Genomic DNA, 23,633 nt, shown 5'->3' with positions numbered 1-23,633 from the left:
TCTCAGCCTTGTGGGCCGAGACCACAGTGAGGTGAGCAAAAGGCTGTGATTGGTTTGATTAGAATGGCCTGTTCAATTATAAGTCAGTATGGACATAGTAATGCCAAAAATGGATGCAGCGGTTAGAAAAGTAGATCTAGGGTCACCAAATATAAATTATGTCAGGTCAAAAAAACCTATGAGATAAACTACTTTTATATTACTGTCCTTTCAAATGTGGATCTAGCCTTGGTAGCAATCCACACGGCACTACAGTTAAAGTGTGCACAGAAGCCCATGCTTGAAGATAGTTTTTCTAAGACAGATTCTCATAAAATGAGAGGTAGCTCCACTCCGTCTGGATCAACAAACCTTCAAACGCATGCCAATTTGTAAGTTACTAATAAAGTCCAATGAAGTATCTAATTCATTTGGAGTTTACCTTCATCCTTACTGCGTTTTTCTTTGGCCTACCCCATTAGAATCAGCAGGTCATCTTAAGACAGTTAGCAGAAAATTACCCCATTAGAATCAGCAGGTCATCTTAAGACAGTTAGCAGAAAATGTAAGTATTGAGGATCACCTACATCTCAGAAGAATAAGGGTGTGAGACTACTGACCTGCCAAAGTCACTTCCATTCATGTACTCATTCAAATGAGTTCACTAGCTGCAGTCACTCTCTTGACGTTACTAACCATCTTGTCATCAGCATAGTTTCATGATTCTTCACTGAAAAAAACACTTTGTTTTACCTTCCCTTTCCTACAGTGCTTTGTGCTGACCACAAGATCCAACCATATCTGCCAACTGCGTTTGCTGGAACTCAATGAAATTCAGTCTATCTTATACTTTTGAAGTAAAGATAAGACACAATCCCCTTTTACTGTATTTCGATGCAGTAGGGAGATTTGCATGATCTCCAGACATATGGAGTACCACTTATATACATTAGGTGCTCTAAGCTGTTGTTGATTTCGTACCACCCTGTTTGTTGAGGTAAAACATTGTGGAGGTGTTGTCGGTTTGAATCAAGATAGTCCTTTTGCGAATGTGTTTAACGCATTCAATGCTAGGAATACTGTTTTCATTTCCAGGTAATTGATGTGTTTTATTGAGTCTAGGTCGTTCCACTGGTCTCGAATCTTCAGTTGCTGGAAGTGCACTCCCCATCCGTTGAGGGATGCATCTGTTGTGATTGCCACAGAAGGAGTTGGATTTTTGAAAGGTCTGCCTTGAGTTATGTTGTATTTCAGCTTGCAGTCTGTGCGTAACAACCACTAGATCCTCCCAACTCCCTGTGACCAGTTGTTGGAAAGCCATTCCTGGAAGGGGCGCATATGTAGGCGGGCATGAGGAATGAGTGGGATGCATAACGCCATCATGCCCATGAGCTTCATGACTCTTCTCCCTGTCAGAGATTGACCCTTCCGGTAGAGGGACGTTTCTTGTTTGATGGCTTGTATCCTCTTTTGTGTAGGGTAAGACTGTCCGAGTCTTGAGTTGATTCTTGCACATAAGAATGTTTTTTATTTTGTGGCCTAGTGGAGGATTTCTTTTGATTTCTTGAGAATCTTAATCCTTGAAGTGTGTGGATAGCTGTTTGAACATGGCTAAGACATTTTGTTTTGTGTCTGCTCTTATAAGCCAGTCGTCTAGGTAAGGGTAGACGTGTATTCCGCAACTGCGGCTAGGCCCCTGGTGAAGACACATGGTGCTGATTTTATTCCAAAAGGAAGTACTTTGAACTGGTAGTGTGTTCGCTTGTGTAGGAACCAGAGATATTTTCTGTGTTTTTTGTTCATAAGGATGTGTAAATAGGCGTCCTTGAGATCTATTGTTGCTATGTAATTTCCCTTTCGAATTTGCGGTTTTCTTACTTGGAGTGTAGCCAATTTGAAATATTGCGTAAAAATGAATTTGTTTATGAACCTTAGGTCCAGAATTGGCCTTAACGGGAAGTAGGAAATATGGTGAGTAGTTTCCTTTGAAAAGGTCTTGCCTTGGTACAATTTCTATTGCTTGTTTTTGACGAAGCTACTTGATTTCTGAGTTTAACTGTATGAGTTCTGATTTGAGGAACTTCTTTATCCGGGAGAGGGTGAAGGGGGGCGGGGGGAGGGGGGGGGGGGGGTTGGGGATTTGATGGTGGCTTTTTGTAAGTTCTATCCAATACCAGAATTTTACCAAATTTAATATCCAATTGAATTTAATATCCAATTGTCTGTGGTGATTTTTCACCACTGTTGTAAGTATTGCGATATCCTGCCTCCCTCTGATGGTGTGTGTGTTTTTTTCTGTGCAGGAGTCAATTTGAGCCATTTCCTCTTCCCTTAGAGGGCTGGCCTCTGCCCCTGCCTCTTCCTCGAAAGGACTGCTTTGGCTGTTGTAGCCAGGTTTGGTATCCTGGTTGTTGGTTTGTATGTTGACCATTCCCTTGGACCGTTTATTGATGAGACATTTGTTGTCCTTGAACAAAGGCACCTCTTCTTGTGGGTTTTCTTCCGCTAATCCTCTTCTTTTGAAGGTACCTCTTTGTTGCAGGGCTCCCATGGCGCTTGCAGTTTCGTTGTCTTTTTTAATCTGCTGGAGAGATTCATCTGCTCCTTTCCAAATAGTGTCTCCCCTGTAAACGGTCTGTTAATGATGGGTGTTTGCACCTCTTGTTTAAAGCTGGATATTCTGAGCCAGGCATGCCTTCTTAGTGTGGTGCCTGTGCACATCTGTCTGATGGCAGTGTCTGCTGCGTCGAGTGCTGATTTAAGGCATTTTCCCTTTTTCTTGTCCTCTTACGGGAGCTTGTTGATGAGCTCCTTGATGTCATCCCATTGTTGGTGACCGTACCTGTTTAGCAGGGCATTTGAGTTTGCGAGGAGGTGGTCCACTGTTAGAGAGGGCATTTGCTCTTCTCCTGGCCATGGTGACAATGATGGAGTCAGGCACTGTATTTACCAGGATATACTTAGGGTCCTTGGAAGAGGGTTTGCACTTCTTTTCGACCCTTGGTGTTAGCCCTTTGCTCTAGGCAGACTCTTTGAAGGCTTCTTTGCTTTGATACAGGATGCCTTGTAGCACCAGTAGATAGTGTGCCTTTGTTGACTGGGGCTACTGTTTCTAAGAGAACGCATGTGTCCCCTTTTTCTTTTTCGAGGGTGACCCTGAAAGCGTCAGCTGCTCTCTTCACTAAGCCGTTGTAGAAGGCTATATCATCTGGCGGGGAAGACTTCGAGGGATAACAGCATATCTCATCCTCTGGGCTTTCTGTGTCGAGGTCATTCCATTGATCTTCGAAGGTTTAAGAGGCTTCTTCCTCTTCAGGTGCATCAATGTACTAATCAAGGTCGTCATCGCATGGTTTAGGGGTTGGAGGTGACTCGAGGATCTCTTCCTCTTCGGCCTCGACACTGTCGATGGGAATTTTTGTAATACTGAATTCCTTGAGTGAAGTGTCGAACTCCTTTTTCTGGAGGAGTCTCGCCATTTCAGCTTTTAGCAGTTTTCTTTTCATTTCAACCTCTATGGCGCTCTCTGTGTCGGAGACCGGAGATTTTCTCTTCTTGGTCGCACTTGCCTCTGGCTTCGAGGGAGGTGTAGTTCCCTTCAGGGGTTCGTGTTCGACCCTTGTTTTCAGCTTCTTGGGCGATCTTCCCTCGTCAGCGTCCCTTGGTAAGGTTCAGTCGGGTTCTTTGGATCGCGGCTGGCCTTCTATCGTCTTTTTCTATGGCATCGGGGCTGCCTTAGGCAGTGCCTTATTATTGTGGCCCTTCGGTCCCGATGGAAGTGTATGGTGTCTTACCTTATCCGTCTTCTTCTCTGTGTCCTTTGCAATCTTTTTTTTGGACGTGTGTTTTTTCAGAGTTTGCCATCAGAATTTCGACATTGTGTGTCAATTCTGCTGGAAGTCCTTGGTCCTCCTTGTCGCTGGAGAGGCCTAGGTCCTTCAGGTAAGGTTTCTCCGGTGCCTGGGACATTGTTGCATAGTGAGCCTCTATCTGCTTTCGGCTTGTCCTGAGGGTTTTCGGCAGGAACATCGTGCAGGCCTCACAGTCCTTGTCCTCCTGGTCCTTGGGCAGGCAGAGGTCACACACGTCATGTGGAACGCGTTGTGCGAATTTGCGGTGGCACTCAGGGCAGAATTTAAAAGGGGTATTTACCATGGCCCCAACCTCGCCATTTGTCAAACCTTGATGTCTTCGGTATTAGTCAAGTCAAGTCAAAACTTATATAGCGCACTACATACCCAGAGGGTCTCAAGGCGCTTGAGGAAGGGGGGGGGGGGGTTACTTATCGAATATCCAGGTTTTAAGCTGTTTTCTGAAGGCTAGGTGGTTTTGGGTAAGGCGGAGGTGGATGGGAAGGGAATTCCAGGTTTTGGCCGCCAAGTAGGAGAAGGATCTTCCCCCCATGGTGGCTTTGTGGATGCGCGGAACAGCGGCGAGGGCATGGTTGGACGAACGCAGTTGGCGGGTGGGAGTGTAGAGGGAGAGGCGCGTGTTGAGACAGTCAGGTCCAAGTTCGTAAAGGGCTTTGTGTGCGTGGGTGAGGAGACGGAACGTTACCCTTTTGTTGATGGGGAGCCAGTGGAGGTCTTTCAGGTGACCGGAAATGTGGTCTCTGCGGGGGATGTCTAGAATGAGTCTGGCTGAGGCGTTTTGAATGCGTTGGAGTTTTTTCTGCAGTTTTGCGGTGATGCCGGCGTAAAGGGTGTTTCCATAGTCCAGACGGCTTGTAACCAGTGCGTGGGTGACCGTTTTTCTTGTTTCGGTGGGGATCCAGCGAAATGTTTTTTTGAGCATGTGTAGGATGTTGAAGCATGAAGATGAGACGGCGTTGACTTGGCTGGTCATCGAGAGAGAGGAGTCCAGGATGATGCCCAGGTTCCGTGCGTGGTCCGTCGGTATGGGAGCTTTTCCTAGGGCCGTTGGCCACCAAGAGTCGTCCCAGGCGGAAGGAGATGCCCCTAAGATGAGGACTTCCGTTTTGTCCGAGTTCAGTTTCAGACGGCTGTGCTTCATCCATTCGGCTACTTCTTTCATCCCATCATGTAGGTTGGTTTTGGCGGTGATTGGGTCTTTGGTGAGTGAGAGGATCAGCTGAGTGTCATCAGCGTAGGAGATGATGTTGAGGTTGTGTTGACGTGCGATGGTTGCGAGTGGGCTCATGTATACGTTGAAGAGGGTAGGGCTGAGAGAAGATCCTTGTGGAACGCCGCAGATGACTTTGGTGGCCTCTGATTTAAAAGGGGGGAGGCGGACTCTCTGAGTTCTTCCAGAGAGGAACGAGATGATCCAGTCCAATGCTTTTCCTTGAATTCCGATGTTGCTGAGGCGTTGTATAAGGGTGCTATGACAGACTGTGTCGAAGGCTGCGGAGAGGTCGAGGAGGATGAGGGCGACTGTGTCTCCATTGTCCAGTAGTGTTCGAATGTCGTCTGTTGCTGCGATGAGGGCGGTCTCGGTGCTGTGTTTGGCTCGGAAGCCAGACTGTGAGGAGTCGAGTGATTTGTTGGTTTCGAGGAAGGTGGCGAGCTGATTGTTGACGGCTTTCTCAATGACTTTGGCAGGGAATGGGAGGAGCGAGATGGGGCGGTAGTTTTTGAGTTCGGTGGGGTCAGCTGTGGGTTTCTTCAGAAGGGCGCTGAGTTCGGCGTGTTTCCATCTTTCTGGGAATGTGCCGGAGTTGAGGGAGCAGTTGATGACGTCTCGGAGATGCGGTGCGATAATGGAATCTGCTTTGTTGAAGATGTGATGGGGGTATGGGTCTGTAGGGGATCCTGAGTGGGTGGAGTTCATTAGGCGAATGGTGTCTTCTGTGGTGATTGGGTTCCAGTCGAGAAGGATATTCGGAGGAGGTACAGGTTCGGAGGTGAGAGGGGTGGTCTGGTTTACGGGTTGGTTGTCAAAGCTGTTATGAATGTCGGCGATTTTGTCATGGAAGAATGAGGCGAGGGAGTCGCAGAGGACTTGAGAGGGGGTGATGTCGTTGGAGCTGGCGGTAGGGTTGGTGAATTCTTTGATGATGTTGAAAAGTTCCTTGCTGTTGTGGGCGTTATTGTCTAGTCGGTCTTTGAGAGCTGATTTCTTGGTTGTCCGGATTAGTTGGTGATGTTTGCGGGTGGCGTTTTTGAAGGCGGCTTGGGTGATAGTGTTTGGGTCTAATTTCCAAGTTTTCTCAAGGGAGCGACAGAGCTTCTTGGATTTCTTAAGGTCATCGTTGAACCAGGGGGCGATCTTGCTTCCTTGCTTGATTTGATGTTTTTTCAAGGGTGCAAGTTTGTCGGCGGTTTGGGTTAACCATTGTGTGAGGTTAATGGCGGCTTGGTTAGGGTTCGATGAATAGGCAGGGAGTTTCTGAAGAAGTGATGTGGAGATCTGGTCGATGGTGATTTTGTTCCAATTTCTTCGCAGAGTTGGTTGAGGGTGGATGTGGATGGTGGTCTTGTTGTAAATGAAGTGGATGCAACTGTGGTCCGTCCAGTGGAGGGTAGTGGTGTGAGTGAAGGAGATATGCTTGCTGGTGTGTCCTGCGTAGTGGGTGGGGGTGTCCGAGATTGTCGAGATTGTCCAGGAGGGTGGTGGTGTTCCTGTCGTTGCTTTTTTCCAGATGGAAATTGAGGTCTCCCAGTAGGATGTATTCTTCTGAGGGGAGGGCGTGTGGGGTGATGAAGTCAGTGATGTCTTCGCTGAATTGTGTACGGGGTCCTGGGGGTCTGTAGAGGAGGGTGCCTCTGAGTGTGGTCTTGGGGTCGGTGTGGATCTGGAAGTGGAGGTGTTTGGCGATAGCGAGGTTGTCTTCTGAGCTGGTTGAGACGCGGATGGTGTTCTTATGTACGATGGCAATGCCTCCTCCTGTCTGATTGGTGCGATCCTTACGGATGATCTTGTAGCCGTCCGGGATGGCTATGGCGATGTCTGGAGCTGATGAGGCATTCATCCAGGTTTCTGTTAGGATGGCGATGTCCGGGGAAATGGTGTCGAGTAGGTTCCAAAGGTCGATGGCGTGTTTGTGAACCGAGCGGGTGTTGAGAAGGATGCATGTAAGGTGGTTGGTGTTGGGTCTCTGTTTGGTGTTAGAGAGGTCGTTCTAGTGAAGTTGTGTTTTCGGGTTGGGAGGTCAATGTTTGATGCAAATTTTCAATTCGAAATATCAAGTTTTTTCAGGGATTTTCCTGAAAACTTCGGAGCGTCCCCTCTTGCTTCCAGACCCAATGGCGGAAAAAAGGATCTGAAGATGGCTACCAGGCACAACAACCCCCAGGGCGCTGCCTGACGTCACACAAGGGACGTACTTGGCACCTAATAGTGGTCGACAACGCCCAGAAGAAGAAAAAAAAAACAAAGACCATTCCGGACCCAACCATTAGATGGCGGAATAGGATTCACGCTGCAAAACACGTTTCATCATATATCAGGCAAAACTAATAAGTACTACAAACATACATGCCTTGTAAGATCATTTCCTCGGATCCAAATGTATTCTTTGTATGAAACTTTAATAAAGAACAGTGGCAGGGCTTGTCAACAAAAAATACAGGAAAAGCCATTAAATGTATAAATCGTTTTGTCACAGTAATCAGTTTGTGGAGTCCTTTCTTATTCATATATTCGATAAACCTTGCGTTTCTATATATTTATGTTTCTGACTATTCATACAAATAGAAATAAAAAACAATACTGACCTCTGAAAAAAGTCAACCTCCAGTAAAAAGTTCTCACATATGCCAAAAAGAGGTTCCATGCTGCAACAGAAATTTAAGACAAACTGCTATTATTTATCTTGTTAAATGTGAACAAATTACACAATTGAGCAGTAATAAATTGTTAACTAAAAAGTTATACTGGAATATTTTTTTTGTTAAGCTACTTATGAACATTTTAGTTACATGCAAAAATCACATTTTAACTACGCATACCACTAATGAATGTAAGTGACAGGATATCTATACTTGTATCAACTGGCAAATACGTTTAGAGCAAGATTAATGTGTAAGCATACCACAAAACAAACAAATTTTAAGCAAAGATCAAGGAAAATTAAATTATTTGCATTACAAATCTTTGATTACTGTACAGCAAAAGGGGTTCAAACTGCAGCCTACATTTGTTATGGATTCAACAAGAACATTATTTTTCCAAAACTGTGCCTACAGTATGGGAGCAGATTCGTTAATTGTACAACTTAAGTCTGTCAAAAATCATAAATTATGCATGCATAATTTGAGCCTTTTTCACATAATGTTAAACAGGTGTAAATGCATATTACATGAGCCTGCATGAACTTCTTATGCTAGTTTCGCACACAGTTGTTAACTCTGGGTGCTCCCAAGGGAGTGTCAGAGAGTTGGTGAAGGAAGTCCACACAAATGCACTGAACCACCACTTAGCCTGAAATTATCTCACTGTAGCGGGGTGGCGTCGCTCGCCCCACAAAGAACTGATGTAGAGACTGTGCATAGGGACCTTCACCGTTTACCCCCTGCTTGTTCCCCCGTACAGAAGGAACTCCCCTCTTTCGATTGCGAGGTTGCCAGGGATACAGAGGACGACGAACACTGGCCCTTTAACTGGCAGCCCTCGGACAAGTGGGCGGGGCCGTCCAAGGACGCGGCGGCGTCAAATGCGGAAGCTGAGTCCGAGAGGGTGTGCTTGTTCACCGGAGGTTGGAGAATGGAGAAGGAGGCGAGAGAAGAGAGCAGCGAGGAGAAGAGTGAGAGACCGGAGGAGAACCGCGGAAGAGAGAGAGACGTACCATCGATGGAGGAGACGCCTGGAGGCCACCGACACGGCGCTTCGCCCAGCCACTCACCCGGGGGAGGTGTGGGGCTAGCCCAGGTACGGAGGAGAGTTGCGGGTTGGGTTGGAAGGAAAGGCGGGTCTGTCGAGTGATTGGGATTCCTGTTCAAACCCGGTGGCCCTACCCTTGAGCACTACCCCTCACCACTTGAGAGCCCTGTGTGTTGCACTACGGAAACTCCCTCACCCCCCATTCCTAGAACGTTTGCGTTCGAGAGTACTCCCCTGACACTTCCCTTCTCTTTCTTTTGGCTATTGGTGACCGGGAGCCATCACGGACGTCGACAAGCCCCTGAAGAGGAAAAGCCCGGAGGGACTAAGGAGAGCCGAGGCACCCAAGTCCAGAGTCCGAAGACGTAGCAGGAGCCGATCCCCACGCCGACCTCTACACCACCGAAAGACCTGTACTGACTTTCTCTTTGCGTCAGTAAAACCATCTTTGACCAGAACCTGACTCCTGCCCTTTCCTCCTGAGCCCGTCACACTCACGTTATGAGGACCAGACCTCAGTGATGGTGGCATCTCACTGTTCCAGACTAACAAATCTGTGTGAGAACCAATGTGCTGTAGAGACTACTCCCTTTAGTGTTTAGATACTTTTCAGTGCATGCTTTTAAAATCTGTTCATACAAATAGACATTTATTTGAGTACCCTAGTATGTAGGGGAAAACATTTAATTAATATTAAATAAAAAAAATTAACTGGATAATCCATTTAATTTCCTAACCCATAACAAATAGACTACATAGACTTATAACGAGTTAGGGAACAATTCAATTTTTCCTGGGTGTACCAGACACTTAGATGCATGATGATGATGGATACATTAAGAAAGTTTTGTGCATAGGACAAACAGATGTAGATAATGATAATGTACAAATTAACACATAAGAATTAATAAGGACACTTGTCCACCCCAAATAATAATCCACTTTCTTACAGTTAGTGATGAAGGACTGGACAACAAGAACAGTCCACCTTTAAAGGAAGGAGTCTTGAGAGGAGATACCTTTTGGACAACTGCAAAATACCTTACTTGCATTACTGGCAGATGAAAATTCCAAATCAGCTCTTTGGAAGAGTGCCTCTAGGAGCATAATGGATATTAGCAACCATCTCAAATAGGTTCGAGGTTAGACAATTAGGTACCTCAGACACATTTGATGAAGTCCACAAACAGTCTGTCTATCACAAAGTCTATCAAGAGAATGAACCACCTTCTAGGCCACATTTCAGCCATCAACTATCAGTCTGCCTTTGGGTGTTGGGCAGCAAGAGCTTTTGTAGAATGTTAGCAGAGAGAGTCATCTCCTATGGGGGCATCCCTGGTTGCATACAATCCATAGATTCTTCTTTAAACATTAGTTGGTAGAATGGAGTTTCTATCGCGATTACTTCTTTGAAAGTTTCTCCCCCCTTACCAAAATAAATCCTACAAAATAACATCTCCTCCCCTACCACTGTCACACTTTTAACATCCTTAAGATAATTTTGGGTCTCTGGCCTGTTAACGTATATGGCTGTGGGTAGTTGTGCAGCTCCTCTAATTCTAGAGTTGGCTTCCCTTAAGACTCACTCATCAGATCGTCATTAGATTCTCCTTTCAAGCTCCCAAAGTGGATCGGAGCCTGAGTGACTGCAACTCAACATGAGTGCACTTTCTCAGACACCTGTCATCAACAGAAACCACTCTGTGTCCCTTCCAGTCAGCTAGCTGCTTTATCCCTGTATCCTCATCTCAGGTCTCAGAATTCCAATAATTTCACGGTAGAGCAGAAACAAAATGCTATCACTCTGGATGTAAGACGGGCATCCTCTTGACAGACACAGGCCTACAGAAATTCACACTTCTTCATTCCTCTCATAGGAGTGACAGAATAAAAAGCTATTTTTGATAATATTTCTGAAGGATTCATTATCTTCTTGCAGTTTACCCACCTTATGAATATCCTCTAGGAGCCAGCCTGGGTCCAGAAGATTTTTTCCACAGTATACCTGTCTAGTGTTGGCAGATGATGGCTTTCGGCCTCAGATACGGCTCTGCTCACCCCAGAACTGACAATACTACAGGTTTTATGGAGCCAGTGTCAAGTGAAGCAGAATCAGTGGAAATGCATACATCACACCCTGTGACCAGCTCAATGTAAAGGGCAACAGGGAAATCAAAACCGGAGAAGACCATTTTTGTTACTACTGGATGAAGTTCACATTCATGGCCCTTTGATAAGAGTCAATTCAAAGCACCTGCTCTCATGCGGAGTCTGCAAGATGTGCCACTCCCTAGAAAACCCAATTGCTGAGACCAATGCAGCAGTCAAATTATCTCCCCAAGCAGGGTCTATAAACCCAGATCACCTATCTATTGATGCAGCTGATGCAGTGGTATTGTAGTGCTGGAGCTGAATGGTGCTCCCAGAGACAGAAGGGAGGAATGTCTTCTAGGAAAGATGGACCGCTGGCAGTTCCATCAAATTTATGTGGTGACAATGCTCCGATATAGATCAAAGGAGCACACTTAAATGTCACCCATATATCTTATGATCTCTCTGATGATGCTCTACAACTGGCCTTTTTTAAGTGAACACATCTGGAGTGGTCATTTGGCCAAATGGAAGGACAGTGACCTGATACCGCTAGCGCCACAGGGTAAACCTCAATAAAGCCTATGGATGAGGAGAATTGGTAGAGGAAAATAGGTGCCCTGGATGTCCAAGAACACCAGCCAATCCACCATGGAGAGGACAAACAGAACTTGGCTCTGTGACGTCTTGAACTGCTCCTGCCAAATGAACAGGTTCAAGAATAGGTCTCAGTCCTTCATCTCTTTTGGGAACCATGCAGTAAAGGGAATATAATGTAGGGCCTCTTTACTCCACAGTTATCCCCTCTTTGATCCAATTGTTCAGCAGGGCAAGAACTCTTGTCACTAAAATTGAGGTGCCTGCTGGATACACTTCCTGGTGGAGAAAGTGTGGTCAGGAGGAGTAAGCTAGGACATAGTCCTTGCAGATAAGCTGGATTACCAATCGGGCTTTCTCACAATTAGTGGAAAATGAGAGCTAGTCCTGGGATAATGGCAGCTAAAGGAAGTTTGGGGAGAGGGAGCAAGGTTTCAAGTCAACAGAGGCAGTTGAAAATGGGTTGGCAAACTGAATCAGAAATTCTGGCTTTATCTTTGTGTAACATTAGAATTGTGGCGTGAGGCTGTTTCCTCGAGGAACAGGAGGATTTGGACTTCCGTTGGTGATTTTATGGTTTTGTAGGAAAATCTTTTAAGAGATTGTTGCCTATCTGGGGCCTTACATGAAGGAAAAGGGTGACACTTTAGCAAATCCCAGTAGGCCATTGTCAACAATACCTTGGGTCCTGCTCTGGCCTTTTGGTACATTAAGGGGTGGCTCGAACCCAGGCACCTTAGGCAAACTGGATGAGGATCTGTCACAGACATTTGGTTCTGACAGTCCTTACAAGGTTTGAATACTGTTGTTTTGGGAGATTACATTTCCCTTACACGCTGTACATTTTTAGTTGAAAAACTGCTTCAAAAAGACAAGAGGTAGCTCTGGATCAGTCTGGGGGCACGGAAAGAAAGGAATAGACAGCAACACAAACTCGCTAAAAAAGCGCTTCGACGCCTCGTCAGGGGTAGTAAGCGATATATAAATGCAATTACAATACAAATACAATACATGGGAAAGTTGTGTATATGAGCCCCGTATGTTATTTCCAGATTGCAACATTGTCATTGCCAAGCTGCACAGTGCAATCTACCAGCGTGCAGAGGTACTGCTGAAAAGTTTCCAGATCAATTCTGACGCGTGGGGAATATTCAAAAGTTGAGGAATCTGCAGTTAGATGTCTCAATTTGAACAGCTAGTTTGTGTTATGGATATTCAGTTTAAGATATTGCATGACAGACCAAGTCATTGTAAACAGTTAGCCATTAGATGTCAGGAAGGAAGGATTTTATGACCTAGGCAGCCAACTTACTTATTATTCACAAATTTAATCAGAAGAAACACAACCAAAAGGAAACTTAAGACAGAGTCGAGGAACAGAACTGCAGAATGGTTGCAATTGACACTACAGAAAAACAGACTAACCAAAATTCTTCAAAATACTTTCTATACGGGCTATCCGTCTAGTACGTCAACCACAACCCCTTGTTAACTCTCTATATATATGTGAGCTATTGGACACATACAAGACCCCGAGCCAGCACACACCATTATGCAAGGTACTGCACAAAAAAATAACATTATAGAAACCTTCATTTCAGTACCTTTACTAGGTTTGTCAACCAATCACCCTGCTTGCCAACCTCCATTAATTCACGCCTGTTAAGGTGTGTACATATTTGGTGGGCTGACTCACAGGAGTGTTGTGCAGGATCTTTGGGCTCCAGGCAGTGGGAGATGCTGTAACTCTCACTGCTGAGTGGCTGATGCCTCAGCAGCCATCTTAGATGAGGGAATTCCCCTCCAAATCTAATGCAACGCCACTGGTCTGTGGCGCAATACCGATTATGTAAGATGGCCACTCATCAACATGAGTGAGGGAACTCCCATTGGAGTAGAATGGGGTTGGGCAGGCAGAGAAAGAAAGCACAGGACAAGTTAAAGCTCCGTGCCATTCTGGAGTGAGCCACATCCGGCACAGGATGCTGCATTCACTGTTAGCAAAGAATCCACCAGGATGTCCCCGGTGAGGAACACAACTCAAAAATACTGTGGCCTGAACTATGGCGGACAAGCCGGAGTGCTCACTAGTGATGCAGACTGCCTTCCCAGACAAGAACTACTGTGCACATCACCACTGTAATATCTAAAACTGCAGAATGCTCTAATATAGACTGATCCAAAATATGTAAACCATTTCAAATAAGCAATGTCTAAAGAGGCCCACCCAAATATGGTCTTGGCTGAATGGTGGTGACACCAAAAGTACACTCTGTATGTATCTGAATGTGTTTATGAATCAGTATGTAGAAAAACCTAAAAAAAAAGGGGGGCACTCAAACATTTTTAGATTGTGTTTAAAAACATATATACTTCGTTGCACACTCTACTGACCCTCTTTGAGGCTCACAAATACCTTGATCAAGAAGGAAAAAAATAAATGCAGTTTCTAAATAGATGCTTCACTTTAAGGAGAAAATCATGGCCAAGGCTAAAAGCTAAACGTAGCTCTGGCTACAGAAGTATTATTTCTCTGCAGCAAAAACAAAATCATGTGTACTCACGGATCCTCCCCACGTAGATTTGAAAGAACCCACTGTGCCCAACCTACCAGTTGTTTTACTGTGATCCATATGGCCAGTGTTGACAAGTCGGATCATCAGCTCAACTTGTTTACATTTATATTCAGAGATACTGCAGGAAAAGGACCTGTAAATTTGAAGTCCGTAACAATGAGATTTCCTTTAACCTTTTGACAGCTGAGGTGTCCTTTGAAATTAAATTCCTACATTTTTATGTTTTCTTATGGGCATGATAGAACCTTAAAGGCTTTTTTCCACTGATGCTACCAAAGACGCTTTGCTTTGCCTTCTACTGCTATATATACAAGAAAGAACAAAATTCTGTAAACATTCTCATTAAAATCTATAATTAAATGATGCCCACTTTATTTTGATGTATGTCCGCCAATGACTTCAGAAAGCATCTTTAATAGAACTGATATTGCATGATTTCCAAAAGAGGTGCATTTGAAGGCAAAAACATGTACACGATCCTTGGATAAAATTGTGTAAGTTTTAATTTATTGGCATCCATTTGCATTAAGCGGGAAATACCTACATAAAAACTGGAAAACGTTTTCAGTGTCCACTTGTGTTTTTCTTCCAAATGTTGCACCATATATTCATCAATTAACTATTGTGTATTATAATGACTAATTATTGTGAATTTTCCTGTGATAAGGCCGAGAAAAGTTATCGCATTTCTTTTGCAATGATTAACTACCAAATTTCAATAGGCTTTGGAATAGTATTGGAAACAGCAAACCATTTCTGAAATTTCCATGAGATTATGAAATACGGATGGGTCTCTTCTCTTGTGCCTAAATACTAAGATCAATCAAAAAGCTGCAGGAAACACAATTCAATTCTATTGATGCATACTAAAAGCCAATGAGGTCTCTAAAATGATGATAATACAGATATACATGCATTTCTACTGGCTATCTTTGAGTGTGAAAGGCTGTGAGACTGTGTGTGTGTGTGTTGGCTGGGGCGAGAAGGATGCTTCAGAGTGTGAGTATATGATAAATGAAGAGTGTGCAAGTGTGCATTTGTGAATAAGAAAGTATGATTGAGCGACTAGGCAAACTCAACAGACAACTGAAAATGGGAATGCATGGGCTAGCAGTTCCCAGCTACTAGTAATGCTTCTGACAGCATTCACCCATTAAGAAAATGGGGTATAACCCAGCAGAAGTGAAAGGACCTGGGTTATCAGACTATACAGCAAAAAGTGGTCCTGGACATACTTTTAGTCAAAAACACTTAAATCTAACAGTCATTTTAAATCTGAATTACTTCACGGCACTTAATCCTGAAAAATAAAGGAAGGAAGATAAAAAATAGGAATTAAGTCCCGTGAAGTAATTCAGATTTAAAATGACTGTTACATTTAAGTGTTTTTGACTAAAAGTATGTCCAGGACCACTTTTTGCTGTATTATCTGACAGCATTCACATCACATGTAGCTCTCCAGTGCCAAAACAGAAAGAGATAATGCTTCTGCAAATAATCCCAACCCCACTCCATAAGAAGCAGTTTGAGGGTTCACATAAGTCCCTGGATATGACCATATGGAACCTAGACCATGTCATTTGGAGAGCCAATCCTTTAGTCAAATGCAACAAGCAACATATTCAGTTTGTCCCAGGATGGAGCCCAGCTCTCCAGAAGGTTTAGCAAAATGAAACATTTCTTTTTTTTTTTTAAACCGTTCTGGCAACAACAATAGCACAGATAAACATACAAAACAGTCTCCTTCCCGCCCTCATCCCAAACTAATGGCCCAATCCCAGTAGGAATCACCCCACCCAAGCCCCAAGAACAAAAGACACTCAATAAGGACACTAGGACATTCACCCACGGCGATGCATAGTCAGTCAACCAAAGAAAGAGAGAAAATGAATGAGAGGATGAGGATGGAGAGGGGGAAGAGAGCTCCCTAATAGGAGGTAGCGTAGGAAGAATATAGTACTAAGCAGGGACAGAGGAGATTTACTCCAGGAGAGCAGAGGACAGTTGGTGCAAGTGAAAGCGGTACATTATCAAGTGCCAAAATGAGGGGTATCCTAGAGGGGGGCCACCAAGAGGGCCACGAGGAACCACCTCGCCTAGACGAGGGTGTCTGGGGCATGTCATCAAGTGCCCCATGTACCTCAGAAACCAACATATCAGGGAAATAAAAAAAAATAGTATACTTGGTCAGGCACAACAAAAGTGTTCAGCGTAAGAGTGCCAATGAGGCGTGGAGATAGGTTGATAGTCCTAAAATGTCTCCTAGACCCTCCTCAATCCAGCGCAGTCGGGTCTGATGTTACAAGACATGTTGCTGCCAAGTAAGATTAGTCTTTCCATTGGATACCGTTCTAGCCTTGTTCTGAAAGTGGGGAGAAGGGCCTGGACCGCGGTGTCATGGGACCGGACGGGGAGGTATGCATCGCACTCCGCCTCATGAAGCCTCCAGGCTGTAGTGTGGAGGTGAAGATGTGATCCTTACCCATATGTGAGATGCAAAGACGTGCAGGGTACAGCATTGCATATGGGATGTTGGATTGCTGCAGTTTTTGTTTGATGGGTAGAAATTTCCGGTGGACTTCCTGTACCGCAACAGTGAAGTATGGATAGATGGACAGTGCGTTTCCCTCAAACTGCAGTGTGTGTTTTTCCTGGGCTAAGCATAGGGTGGTATTTCTGTCGCAGTTATTCAGAATCCTGGCAATTATCGGACGGGGAGGGGTGCCTGGCAGGGGCTGGGTCATCAGAGCTCAGTGGGCTCGCTCCACAATCAGCAGCTTGGAGAATGATTGAGAGCCGAATAAAGTGGCGAGTAGGCCCTCCATGAAGTCCTCCCTCAGCCATTGATTGACTCGGGAATCCTCATTATTTCTTACATTATTTCTATGGGATCTCGCCTCCAAATCTTAGTTTTTGCCTGATATGAGTTTGAGCACCTTCTCCATATCAAGACGCTGTTCCCCGCAGGAGGACACAGTGTCCTCGACTGCAGAGATTCTATGTTCTGTTTCTCTTATGCAACCATCCTGCTTTTCCAATTTATGGGTGATGGCGATCATTCTGGTGCACTTTGTCTATTTTACTTTCAATGGACGTAAGGCTTTGCTGCATAGCGATGAGTAGGGATTTAAAATCTGCCGCCTCAAGGGCTCCTTCCACTGGGGAATCTTCTGATCCCATTTGATCAGTTCTGCTCCCAGTGCTCGAGCAGATCTACAAGCATTGAACTACAACTTGGTTTGGCACCAGTCCAGTTTCCCCATTGTTATAGGTGGCAGCGTGCCCAGCCCTCAAATATCCTGATGTTTAGTGTAACTTTTGTGGTCCCCTTGTCAATGCCAGTGTTTCTCAGCTAGTCCTCGACTGACCATGGGGCTATAGCTAGGGCTCTCCGCAGCCTTGTTGTCCTGCCACACCTCTACACTACAATCAGGGGGGCACAAGCAGACTCGATGGTGCAGTAGGGGGGCACGTGTTCCACAGCATAGCTCGGCCGTCACATGGAGGATCGGCTGAAGCTGCAGTGCCACAGAGCTGTACAGGCCGTCAAAGAGGCATCTTGAGTTTTAGCACCAAGAAGTGTGTCGCCTGGGAGGAGCAGGCACCAGGCAGGCCCGCTCTTCATGTGACCGGACAGGGGGCGCTAAAGTATCAATCTTCCATCCCCCAGGCAGTAGGCCTTACCGATGTGTCCGGAGGGCAGTGTCTGCTGATGAATTCAGGCGCAGGGCTGCAGATTCAGGGGATTGCTCAGCCCGTTCCACTGGTATGAGATGGCAATGGTGCCCCAGCGGCCTTTCCCGACACTGCAGACTCATGTGTCCCCCAGATCTCCTGCACAACACTCTTTCAGCACTCAATGTGGTGGGTGCCGCCTCCTCCCCAATCAAACGTGTCCTGTAGTGAGTGCATGCCAGAGGGGGACTATGCCATAGCCGTGCACTCCAGACCCTGACTCCTTGGTGCTCAGGCCTCTGGATGGGTGGTTGACTGGAGTGTCTCCCAGGTGGGGGAGTCCTTGCAGTCACCCAAGCGAGGTCCTTGCCTCTGCCTCTCAGACCAGGGGCCACTGCGATGTGTCTGGGCTAATGAGGGCCTCATGAGAGGAGGGGGGAAGGAAAGGATGGTACCGCATGGCAATGTCACAACTCTCCAGCAAGCAGCCACAAGACCGCCCGCTGCCACACACAGGCCCTGGGGTCGCTATCAGTGGAGTCCGCTAGCCACTCCACGCAAGCTGCTCCTTTCGCTCCCCACCTTACTGGAGCCTGGGCACTATGTGCTCCCCCCTCCAGGCAAAGAAAGTCCAAGCAATGCCCTGGAGCCGCTCCACTGCAGGGTCCGGCTCCGCCATTCACCGTCTCCCACAGGTCAGTTTTTCAGGTCTACACACGCCTTCAGCCACCATTACAGTCTCGAAGTAGGCCAACAGGGCCGCTATCTCAGATAGGCTGGAAATACACCATTTTACACCCAGAAAGCAGTGTAATATTTTGTCCTGCAGTGTCCACTTTCCATAAGGTGATGTTTAAAAGTACAATGAGGGTATCTGGGGGAGGATACTGATGGATAAAGACCTCGGGCTGCAGGAGCCTCACGTCCGTGCGGCTATCTTGCACACTGGCTCCATAGCCCCTCAACAAGAAATATTTCTGGACAGTAAACATTCTGAGGAATTCAGGGAGGTATTATTAACACTAAATCCTGCACATTTTTTTGTTATCCTTCTTGCTCTGGTTGGTGCAGTCCAAAACATACTGATTTGTTTTTCTGCTTGCTTATGCTTCAACATCTAGTACAGGCCTCTCCAACTGATCGATCTGGTAGCACCTTCAGGTTATTTCACAGCCTTAAGTTCATTTTATTATAAGCACAGTGCCACATTTTCCGTTAAAAGTTAAGGGAAGGGTATGTTTATTTGACATTATCATCAATCAGGCTCCAGATAGCAGGGCCTGATAATGACCAGTGCTCATTCAGATTTAGGACCCAGGTTGGGACACAGAGGTAAAGAAATGAAGCACTGAGGTATTTCTCTCTTAAATTAAAGTCCTTGTCAATTTAACATTGGGGTGTGAGAACAAAATGATGTTTATGAATGCTTTTACAAGGGTGAAAATTCAAATGAAAGGTTACCTTAATGATTAATTTAACTCTTCATCTTATTTTTCTACCATTTGAAAGTACTGCATTTTCAAACAGGCCTCTTGCTCCCATTGGCCACTGTGCATATTTATAACTGAGAAATACAGTAATTTGTTTTAAATGGGAGAAATTTCAAGTGAAGAAAAATATTTCTATGAATCATTAGGTCTTAATGCATTTCTCCACTTTCAATTAAGCCAATTATGTCTTAAAGTTTTATGAAGCATGTTTCTTCACTTTAAATAACTCTCATTTAAACAAATTGCTGTATTTAGGTGTTATAAACATGGCACCGTGTCAACAGGCCACTGGGAGCAAGATGCCCAGTGTTTGTAATGTGACACTTGGTATTGGGTGAACATTTAAATTATGAGTTTTATAGAATCCATATACACAAAGTTAACTCTTCATTTTTAACTTTCTCTCATTTCAAAATGTAGCCTTTATACACAACATACATCTTGCTCCCAGTGATTGATGGACATTGTGCCAAATTTATAACTGAAAAATACAGCCATTATTTTAAGTGGAAGAAATTGAAAGTATGGAAGAATGTTCCATATTGTGAACATTTTTGCCCAACATTTTTTGCCACTTTATATTTCTCTTTAAAAAGAAAGGGTGTATGTTTGTGTTATACATGTAAATGTGCAACATATGCTGAAGGTTATGTGCAGTGCCATAAGTACATACGATATAGGCTCCCAGACACCAACACACATATATCCCATTAATACGCACACATGTTCATACATCCCTAAAGTCCACACTTCACAGCTTTGTCATAGTGCCCCTAGTCAAAGAATTCTGTTCAAACCATGGTATCTGTCTCTATGGACATTAGCCTTAAAGTCAATGAAGCTGGGTGTGGTGGTGCTTGGTAACAGTGAGAACGTTGCTTAGCCTCATCAGGAGTAGCTCTCACTAAAGAAAAGGTTGATGAGCCCTATATAATCTACAAAGATTGTATGGAAACAGGCAACTGGATCCATACATTTAAATAAGGGGAGTAATTCAGGATAGAAAGAGGACTATAGTTAGAAAGGTGCAAGACAGAGCCAACCTACATTTGGTGAGACAAGACATCCACTGACAAAAAGGAAAGATATAGAGGAGGGAGCGAAGATATTTGGCTCATCTGACACTCATTTTTTGTTTACATCTGTTTTATTGTTTTTCAAACAAGTTTAGCATATACGTTACATATACAGCTTTATGAATGACAGTATGAATTGCTGATGGCATTGCAAATCATGTGTGCATATTGTGCAAAATGTTTTGCAACATCAAAGGGTTTGATAATACAGTGCTGATACGTATACAGAATCTGCCTTCGCTGAACATTGGCAGATACTAAGTTTGCAACTTGTTTTCGTAACCGAGCAAAACAGTTTTACAAACAAGGCAACAGCCTACAACATATACTTTATGCATGTCTACAGATAAGAAATGCTTTAATAAGCAGTCAGTCTCATCTCTCGGTTAATGTGTGTAGCATACATGTGGGAAAGGATAGGCCCCCCTGACAATGGCCCCCACTGGTGCATCAAACAGCTAAGAGTAACTCAGAATGGCCCTCGTCTGCACTTCACCGACGCCATCACAGACTTCATCGCACCCCAGGCTCTTGCATCCATCGATTACATTCTACTCGGTGACCTTAACTTTCACCTGGACAACCCCAAAGGCCGTAACACCGCATCCTTTCTGGAGAACCTCGCAGATATCGGACTCGAGCAGCTAATCACCTCTCCAACCCACGGAGCAGGACACGTGCTTGACCCACTTTTCTCCGTCAGTAAAAACATCACCTACAGCCACACCTCCGAACTCCTCTGGACCGACCACTTTGCCTTCACCAAACCCACTGTACAAGACCACACCCACACCCACACCCCCAACCCCCCACCCCCCTGCCGTAACTGGAACAAGGTTCCCAAAGAACATCTCACCGCCTCCCTCATCACAACCACACTGCCGACATCCACAGAAGCCAATACCTCAGCATGCAACCTCCAACGATGGATCTCCAACTGGTCCGATTCTCTGGCGCCCGTCAAGAAAGCACCTGGCAAGCAACACTCCTAGAAAGCCATTGAGTTCACTCCCGCCCTCCACAAGTCCAGACGCACCTGTAGACAGCTTGAGAAGAGATGGAGGAAAAATAAAACCCCAGAAGCCCACGCAGCCTTCAAAGCTGCCGTCACCGCACACCACCTCCTCCTCAAAACTACAAAGAAAATGGCCCTCCAAGACAGAGTAAATGCCAGTGCACAAAACAGCAAAGAACCCTTTGCCATCCTCAAGGAGTTCGCCAAAATCAATGGCGAGACTACAGAAGTCCCACCCTCCCAAGACCTCTGCAACAAACTCGGCACCTACTTCAACCACAAAATCAAGCAGATCTATGACCGCTTCGACACCCAAGACCCGTCCTTCACTCCCACCAACACCACACACGACAATGCATCCCCCCCCACCAGAACCTGTTCAACTGGGACCCACTCACCACGGACGACACTCTCAAGACCATGAAGAGCATTTACTCCAGAGCCTCCTCGGACCTCTGCCCACCCCACATCTTCCACAGAGCTGCCACCTCCATCGCCGCCAAACTATGCCGCACCATCAACTGCTTCATTGAGACCACCACCTTCCCCGACTGGAAACATGCAGAGATGAAGCCTCTGCTGAAGAAACTGTCCGCCGAACCGACAGACCTCAAGAATTTCAGACCCATCTCCCTGCTCCCCTTCCCAGCCAAGGTTATCGGCAAGGCCATCAACGCCCAACTCTCAGAGTTCATTGAAGCCAACCACGTCCTCGACACCTCTCAATCTGGCTTCTGAAGCAACCACAGCACAGCAACCAACCTCCTCACTGCCACCGATGACATCGCTCGCTCCTTCAAAAAGGGAGGAACAGCAGCCCTCATCCTCCAGGACCTCTCGACCGCCTTTGACACAGTCTCTCAGCGCACCTTCTGCACAAGATTCCATGATGCTGGCATCCGCAATAAAGCCCTCGACTGGATCTGTTCCTTCCTCACCAGTATAACACAGCGAGTCAGACTACCACTGTTCCTCTCAGAACCCATGGAGAACGGCTGCGGAGGACCCCAGGGCTCTTCCCCGAGTCCCACTCTCTTCAACGTTTACATGGCCCACATTTGCAACCATAGTAATGAACCACGGACCCAACTTTGTCTACTACACTAATGACACCCAGCTGATCCTCTCCCTGACCAATGAGCCCCCAACAGCCAGAAACAACTTCCACGACAGGAGGAAGGCTGTCACCACCTGGATGAAAAACAGCTGCCTCAAGCTCAACTCGGACAAGACCGAAATCCTCATCCTGGGGCCCAACGCCTGAGCTTGGGAAGACTCCTGGTGGACCGCTGCGCTAGGATCCCGGCCCCACACCCACGGACCATGCACGAAACCTCAGCATCATACTGGACTCCTCGCTCACTATGAACCACCAGATCAACACTGTCTACTCATTATACTTCCACACTCTTTGACTAACTCGAAAGACCTTCAGATGGATCCCCACTGAGGCCAGAAAGATGGTCGCCAACGCACACATCAGCAGTAGACTCGACTATGGCAACGCACTCCATGCAGGCGTCACCCAGAAACTAGTCAGGAAACTACAGAACATTCAAAACACTGCAGCCAGACTGGTCCTCAACATCCCCCGCAGCAGCCACATCTCCGAACACCTGTGAGAACTCCACTGGCTTCCAGTCAACAAAAGAGTTACCTTCAAGCTCTTTACACATGCCTAACAAAGCCCTCCATGATGCTGGACCAGCACACCTGAACCACCGTCTCCCATTCCACGTTCCATCCAGACACCTACGCTCAACTGGCCCTTGTCACCATCCCTCCGATCCGCAAGACCAGGACCGGAGGAAGATCTTTCACCTACCTTGCAGCCAAAACCTGAAACACCCTGCCTCTCCCACCTCATGCTATTCCAGTTACTGGCCCAATTCAAGAAGGACCTCAAGAACTGGCTCTTTGACTGAACCGCAGCACCCAGACAGATTGATTGAGCTAAGAAGGGTATACATTGGTGTTGTCCTCATTGACCAGAGGCACTGCCCAATCCGCCTCCTCATGGTCCCCTATCATGTTGGAGCCATTAAGACATGGAGTAGATGATATGTCAGTATTAAAGTCTGCCATTAACGCATCCCAGTGCAAGGCAATAGGGTGTTTTCTAAGACTCAGATTATCTTCTCTGTGTAAGGCTATGCCCAAATTGTAAATGAGTGCAACCAGGCTGTAGAATGCGGGGGATGAGGGGATTTCCATCTGCGAGTAATTAGGCCCAAGATCAACCCCAAATCAATTAATCGAAATGTAACTTTATATTTCTTGCTTCTGCTGTACCTCCCTAATATGCATAACTCCAATGTGGGCACGAAAATTCTTTCTGTGCAATGCAACACGA

The 23,633-nt window shown here is 45.8% G+C and overlaps 1 protein-coding gene across 1 annotated transcript in view; it reads right to left on the bottom strand.

Annotated features, from left to right (window-relative positions):
* The window catches only part of INTS4 (integrator complex subunit 4), a 297,022-nt gene that overhangs the window by 52,923 nt on the left and 220,466 nt on the right, over window positions 1–23,633 (bottom strand). Inside the window, exon 19 of the mRNA XM_078658501.1 lies at window positions 7,656–7,715. Coding sequence (XP_078514627.1) covers window positions 7,656–7,715 — 60 coding nt within the window. The remainder of the gene's footprint in view (window positions 1–7,655; window positions 7,716–23,633) is intronic.

Source organism: Lissotriton helveticus, chromosome 8 (genome assembly GCF_964261635.1).
Source record: "Lissotriton helveticus chromosome 8, aLisHel1.1, whole genome shotgun sequence".
In the NCBI taxonomy this organism is placed as follows: Eukaryota; Metazoa; Chordata; class Amphibia; order Caudata; family Salamandridae; genus Lissotriton; species Lissotriton helveticus.
Note: the sequence above shows the minus strand (reverse complement) of the source record. Positions and strands in the feature narration are given on the sequence as shown.